Source organism: Trachurus japonicus, chromosome 13 (assembly GCF_045865225.1).
Source record: "Trachurus japonicus isolate A0001 chromosome 13, Traja_1.0".
Lineage (NCBI taxonomy): Eukaryota > Metazoa > Chordata > Actinopteri > Carangiformes > Carangidae > Trachurus > Trachurus japonicus.
Window position 1 is genome coordinate 26,497,277 of NC_140919.1, and position 7,607 is coordinate 26,504,883.

Genomic DNA, 7,607 nt, shown 5'->3' on the forward strand with positions numbered 1-7,607 from the left:
TGGTTGTGTCTAGACGTTCCGGGGGCGGAATATGGTGCGCACCATTCTTGGATCCAGTTTGATTTATCAAAGAGAAATTGCGGAGAGTTGTGCACGCACAGTTTGATAGATCTGAAAAAGGTGTAAATATTTTGGGTGTCTTTTCGCCTAGGCCTAAGCAAAACATTTAGTAGCAGCAGTTTTACACTGCTTACTTACAGTTTTGATAAATGAGGCCCCAGGCCATAAGGCCAGAGCCCAGACGCTCACAGATACAGCTTCTCCGCGGCTCATTCACCGCGCTGTCCGTGGTGCTGAAGGTGACTGGTTAACTTGACAAACAAACTGCAGCATAGTTCTGTTTGTTTATCATGTGTGTCAGTTTTGTTTGTGACTTGATAGTTTAGTTGTTGAGATTAAGAACATCACTCCCTCATCAAACCGGTGATAGGCATGCTGAAAAGAAAAAAAGAGAGAGAGACGCGCCTGGGTATCGCAGCTGTAAAAAAAAAAAAGAAAAGAAAAGAAAAAGAAAAGATGACGTATCGGACTAGCGATACCAAAAAGTGTCAGACTACCGGCATGTCTAGATAGAGGGATGTCGTAATAGCAGGATGTCTAAATAGAGACATGTCGGAATAGCAGGATGTCTGAATAGCGGACGGACCCCACTGAATCTCCCTTTCCTATTGACATAATCTGTGGAATTAACAGATGACTGCTGTATTTCCACATGTGCCATCCACAGCACCTATGCATTGAGGGAGGCCGTGCACTTCTTCAAAATTCTGCACTAGTTGCTGCACAGAATCTTCGGATGTGGGCAGTTGTTTGTACATAGGACCGGGGTCCGCCCGCTATTCAGACATCCCACTATTCCGACATGTCACTATTTAGACATCCCGCTATTACGACATCCCTCTATCTAGACATACCGGTAGTCCGACACTTTTTGATACCGCTATTCCGACACGTCTTTTTTTTTTTTTTTTTACAGCTGCGATACCCAGGCGCGTCTCTCTCTCTCTTTTCTTTTCAGCATGTCTATCACTGGTTTGATGAGTGATGTTCTTAATCTCAACAACTCAACTATCAAGCAAACAAAACTGACACATATGATAAACAAACAGAACTATGCTGCAGTTTGTTTGTCAAGTTAACCTGTGACCTTCAGCACCACGGACAGCGCCGCGGATGAGCCGCGGAGCTGCAGCTGTGAGCGTCTGGGCTCTGGGCTTATGGCCTGGGGCCTCATTTATGAAAACTGTAAGTAAGCAGTGTAAAACTGCTGCTACTAAATGTTTTGCTTAGGCCTACGGTGAAAAGACAGCCCAAAATATTTACACCTTTTTCAGATCTATCAAACTGTGCGTGCACAACTCTGCACCTCAACTTTGATAACTGGATCCAAGAATGGTGCGCAGTTGCGCACGTGAACACACCTCCGTCCCGGAATGCCTACACAACCATATGGTCAGCACGTGCATATTAATTAGCCATGTGCTCTCTGTGGAGCGACAACAAAGTGACAACGAAGACAACGGGCGGAGGGAGGGGGAAAGAAAGCGAGATACATGGCATCGGGCAATAAATCAGGCAAAAACCTCCCAAATCTCAACAAAAGGGAGCAGAAAAAAGAATAATCTTATGTAATCTGCCCCTTTATTCCAGACAATCTTTTTTTTCTTCTTTTACCTATGTTAAAACAATGTAAAGCAGCAGGATAAACTCAGGTGACAGAATAATAACAGTCTCAGCTCTGCAGATCAGTGTGTGCTGCTGCTGGTGTGTTTTTAAACTTGGAGGGTTTGTTTTTTCTTCTCTAATAGGCCTATGTATTTGTGTATGAGAAACAGTGTCTCAGATGAAAAAATAAAAATAAATCAGAATGACACTCTGACTATAACGTAATCAATCAATGTCGGAAAAGCGGAATGTTTGAAAAATAGTAAAGTGCCGCTACTCCGACAATGAAAAAAAAAAATGTCGGAATAGTGGGACGCTTAAAAAATAATGTTAATGCCGCTATTCCGACAATTAGAAGTCAATGTCGAAATAGCGGCATGTCTGAATAGCAGCATGTAACCCATAGGACCTAGACGCTATTGCCTTACTCACTTACTTATCACACACCCATTACTATTATTGACACGGTCAATCGTGAAAGACTGTAAGCGTTGGCTGTTTTACGCAGTCTACCCTCGTCGGACAGGTAATACAAGGTGCAGGGTTTATGACACCGACAGAGGACCGCATGACGGTAATCTCAGCCTTGATGTAGGGACGCAGTAATTCGGAGAGTGACAGCAGCGATCACCGCACCATGTTAAAATTTTCACGCCACTCCTTCGGGAGAACCACTTCATTTTCGACGTTCTCCCACCAGACAGCAGTTTGCCCAGGTTGGACCCAAAACCGGCGAAGCTGGCAATGACGCAGACTGACTCTACGTGTTGGATGGAGAAGTTGCTGCAAAATAGCTGACCTCCGAGCACTCTTTCGTCTCTGCTCCTTGACATAATAGAGCAGCTGTATTTGCAATGCAAACAGACGAAAAGGGTTTGCACCAATATAAATGCAACTGCTACTCTGAATGCATCCGTGATCACCATAGCCTAATGAAAATGTAAACATATGTCGCACTTTTTGCGCAGGTGCAAGTTCTGGTGCACAATTTAACGTTGGCTGCCTCTGTTTTTCTCAGTTTACATGCAAACGTGCAAACGCAGTTTTCCAAAATCTCCACTCTGGCTGGAATTTTTACAAAAAACGTTTTCAGAGACGGATTCTCTGTTTGCGTCTAAATGAAGGGTGTATGTCTCTGTTTTTCAAAATAACCATATGTACTAGGGATGGGCATGATTAATCGATGATCGATTATTGATCGTTAAGAATTTTATCGTTCACGGAAAATTTTTATCAATTTATTATAAGGGATCATGTAGAGGGCAGAAGTTGTCATGGAGAAATAAACCCCAGTTTTATTTATTCATGACAACCAATAAACTCTATATAATTATTATTATACAGGCCTATTATTATTATTACACGGTTTAAGAGTGAAATAATTACATAAATACGATGGGGCGCGCCTGTGTCGCGGACTCGGTGCAACAGAGACGTGAGCTGTGACACCGCGGCTCCACCCGCTCTGATCAGCAGGTTTGGTTTTCAGCAGCGGTGTGGAAGGATCCACTCTCTCTGTAAGTTACAAGCTACAAGTAATTTATCTAACATCACAATTAGTCCGAAGCTGTTTAACAACGATTAAAATGAAACTTAAGGTAAATATCCTGCATAGTTTGTTTCTCTTTTTCTGTGCTCCTGTGAGCGCCACTCCGCCATGTGTTGGCTACAGAAATAACAATACAACACACGCTTGCCACGCTTTCACAAAATTAATTTTACTAGTGCGATTTAGCACATTTAGCTTTTATTAGAGTTCCAGCACGACTCTGTCCATGCACATAGAGAGCCTGAGGTCCAGCAGGAGGAGGAGTTGACTGACAGGCATGAGAGGTGGTGAAAGACAAAAAACATAATAATAACCCCTTTTTTTCCTGTGAGAGACTTTGGCAGCTGCCAGCATATGACGGTCTTCCATGACAGCAATATAGCACAATCTCTGTTTGAGAGGGGCTTCAGAGTGTGTGCACCATATACTGAAAGGCTAAAAGAGTGTGCAGAGAGAGGAGGTAGGGGCTGTTCACAGACAGGTCAGTTGTCTATGTGTTTGTGTGTGAGAGAGAGGAGAGCTCTACAAGGAAATACTATAAATAATAATAATATTAGAAATAACATACATTTTAAACATTATTTTGGGAGAAAAAAAATATTCTCTGCACAAAACACGTACCGAAACTGTACCGAGAACCGTGGCCAAAAAACCAAGGTATGGACTGCACCGTGGACTACCTGTACTGTTGCACCCCTAGATCCTACATACAGTTTTATAAATGTGGCCCCTGGCCCTGTGCATCAGGGGACACAGCAGTGTAAAGCTGTGTATCATCTGCATAACTGTGGAAATGTACACTGTGTCTCATGATGATGTTGTCATGTGTCAGCATGCAATGATGAAAAATATTTGGACCCAAGATTGAGCCTTGCGGGACACCACAATTCACTTTATAGCTCATAAATAAACATTCATTAAAGGGATAGTTCACCCAAAATTCAAATTTCTCATTATCTACTCACCCTCATGTCGACTAAGGGCTGGGAGAAGTTTCAGAGTCCTCCATGCCTTCTCTGAGTTACAGCGGGGCTCTGTGCAGCACTGCACGTCCATATGACGGTTGCGAACGGAGCTCACTTTTCTTCGTCCAAAAAGACACACCAAAAAACATCCAAATACCTCCATAGAGCTGTGAACTGGGTGTCAATACTGTCGCGACCACGCGCCACCCTGGCAAGTAAAGTTTTACAGTTAAGGCTCTAACAAGTCTAGGCTACAGGGATGACACAGGTGCACATATTTCTATTGTTGAAAACCTGGAGCCTGGTGGGATTCGCTGCCATATTGCTCAATGTTTGACTCACCGGCTGCTTCACGCTCATCACCTGTAGCTTGGTCGGCGAGTCCTTCCCGGGCGGACCGGCGTCCTGCTTCAGTGGCACCGGGCCGGCACCAGCTCCAGCGTCCTGCGTGTATCGACCTCCGTCTGTCGTCACGTGGTCGTGGCTTTGTCATTTCATTTGTGTTTAGACAAGACAATAACTAAAACGATAATTCAATTTTGCGGTGGAGGGGATTCTTCGTCAGCTCCCCGGGGCAGCAGCCTCGTGTCCACGAGACTCCTCTTTGTCTTTTTCCCAGCATCCCCTGCTTCTTCCGCTCACGTCAGACTTAAGCGGACAGGTAACCAGGCAACCAATCAAACATTACACAGTATGGCAGCCCCTCCCCTCTCAACCTACGGAAGTGACCTCAACAATACAAATCGCGTGAGATTTGGACAGACCAGGAAGAGCAGTGCTGGGAGCTTCCGCTACAAACAAGCTTAAAACATATACTTATTTAATTTTTTTCAGAACAATTTCTCATGTTGGGGCTTCAATACAAGAGGGACATTACAGACGAGCAGTATGGAGGTATTTGGATGTTTTTTGGTGTGTCTTTTTGGACGAAGAAAAGTGAGCTCCATTCACAACCGTCATATGGACATGCAGTGCTGCACGGAGCCCCGCTGTAACTCAGAGAAGGCACAGAGGACTCTGAAACTTCTCCCAGCCCTTAGTCGACATGAGGGTGAGTAGATAATGAGTGAAATTTGAATTTTGGGTGAACTATCCCTTCAATACTTATCAAAAAAAAACTCTGGTGCTAAGATAGGATTGAAACTAATGAAAAACAGTAGGACAAGAAGACACAGGAGGCAAATATTGAGTGAATTTTTTTTTTGTTGATGAATTGCTCAGTATAGATTAGTGGCCTAAGTGTATCGAATTTTCAATCAGGTACGTATGTGCTCAAACAGTGAGTGAAGTGAATCCTCTGTCTTGCTATGGTGATGACAGTCATATTGTAGCACTGGTCTGCTGGGATCCTCTCTTCTGACAGGGTATAACAGAGCAGCTGCTGCAGTGACAGATAGGAGTCTGCAACTCAGTAGTTGACAGCTCCTTCAACAGTCATTGAGGGTGGGGGTTTGATGGTTGGGTAAGTTAATGCTGTTGGTGATACTTTATGGTTTTCTATTTAAAGTAAGATGTCCATGAATCTGTCTCAGGTTCAACATGTGTGGGACAAAGGATTTTATTCAGGGGAAAATGTTGTTTTCTACACTATTGTTTTGTCTTGTTAAACCAGAATGATGCTGAATTCAACTTTATCTCCTTTACCTTACTTCATCCTTGGAGCTTATTTTCATGTTGGAAACTTAAGATACTTGTATTTTGTGATAACTGCTTTGCTTTACTTTGTAATTATTTTTTCCAACTCCTCCCTGATTGTGGTTATCTGTATGAACAGGAGTTTACATGAGCCCATGTACCTGTTTCTGTGCAGCCTGTTTGTAAATGAACTGTATGGTAGTACAGGGCTGTTTCCATTACTTCTGGTTCAGATCCTCTCTGACATTCACACTGTGTCAGTACCTTTGTGCTACCTGCAGATTTATTGTGTTTTCACATATGTAGGTGTAGAATTTTTAAACTTAGCTGCTATGTCTTATGACAGATACCTTGCTATCTGTCATCCTTTACAATACAACACATATATGACATCTAACAAAGCAGCTCTCTTTATCTCTGTAATATGGTTGTACTCTTTTATGAAACCTTTAATCACCTTATCCTTAAGCATCCGTTTGCCTCTTTGTGGAAACAATATAAACAGTTTGTATTGTCATAACTACCTTATAGTTAAGTTGGCCTGTTCTGAAATTGAAGTGAATAATATCTATGGACTGTTCAGTGTCGTTCTCACCATCATAGTCCCTCTGCTTCCAATTGTCTTTTCTTACTTGAAGATTCTCATAGTGTGTTTTTCTGGCTCTAAACAGACCAGACAGAAAGCTGTCAGTACCTGCACACCTCACCTTGCTTCTCTGCTCAACTTTTCTTTTGGTTGCTTCTTTGAAATAGTGCAGAGCAGGTTTGATATGACCAGTGTTCCCAGTGTGATGCGGATTATCCTGTCTCTGTACTTCTTCACCATTCAACCACTTCTGACTCCTATCATGTACGGACTGCAAATGTCTAAATTAAGACAAACATACAAACATCTCCTCTGTTGCAAATTGTCACCTGGTTATAGTGACACCGTGTAGTTAAATAAAATATTACTGGCACACCCTGAAATCTGATGAATAAAAACATGCAGTTGAGTATGAGAAATCCTGAATGTTGAAATGTTAAAACCATCTTTTGTTTTTGATCTTAGTTTACAGAAGACATCAGGCAACAGATAGTCTGACAAACTTGTGTGGAAACATCAGTGCAAAGGCCCCTCAGGTTCTACAGAAGAAAATGACTTCTTTACTAGTGTGAAGATTTTGGGGTTAGACCAACCGGCCACAAATCACACATTTTGACCTCCCAGTATTCCAGTAATGACCAGACTGAAGGTCCCTCCTCATGTCCAATCTGAACTTCACATCTCAGTTGTTGCTTCTATGAGTTTAAGGTTGTACAGTTGGTTTTAAAGCACTTAAAGGACAATTCCAGGCGAATTCAACTCGGGGGTGTATTTTCCTATCATTTTAGGTCTAAAAGAATGAATGTTTTGCGGTAGTTGCGTCTGTCCCTGCATCGCCACGGCAGCAATGAATGGGAGTGGATGTAAGTTCCGCTGTTTAGGCTGTTTCCAGCCCTCAAAGCCGCAATTTTTTTCCACAGACAGCGTCAGATGGCTACTCAAACATGCACCGAGAAGTTTATTTACTTCAAGCAAGCCGACATGTTTGTAAAACTAGATCTAATTCAAAGTCTCCCGGAGTCTCGTGCGAGACCCAGTTGCCGTGCTCGGTGTGTTCAATGCAGTGGGAAAAGCTACCGTTTGTGTCATAAACACAGGAATATCAACTCTTTACTTGCTTCAAGTAAAAAAAAATTCTCGGCGCATGTTTGAGTAGCCACCTGACGCTGTCTGTGGAAAAAAATGTACACTTCAAGCAAGTAAAGAG

General features: G+C 42.8%; 1 protein-coding gene across 1 annotated transcript; it reads left to right on the forward strand.

Annotated features, from left to right (window-relative positions):
- Window positions 1–5,774: 5,774 nt before the first annotated feature.
- Window positions 5,775–6,752, forward strand: LOC146976088 (olfactory receptor 10A6-like). The gene has a single exon (XM_085794462.1). The coding sequence runs from the start codon at window positions 5,793–5,795 to the stop codon at window positions 6,750–6,752; it is 960 nt and encodes a 319-aa protein (XP_085650588.1). The 5' UTR covers window positions 5,775–5,792.
- Window positions 6,753–7,607: the final 855 nt, after the last annotated feature.

Excerpts from the sequence above, each read along its gene's own strand:
- LOC146976088 (XM_085794462.1), top strand. The coding sequence starts at position 5,793 with ATGATGCTGAATTCAACTTTATCTCCTTTACCTTACTTCATCCTTGGA.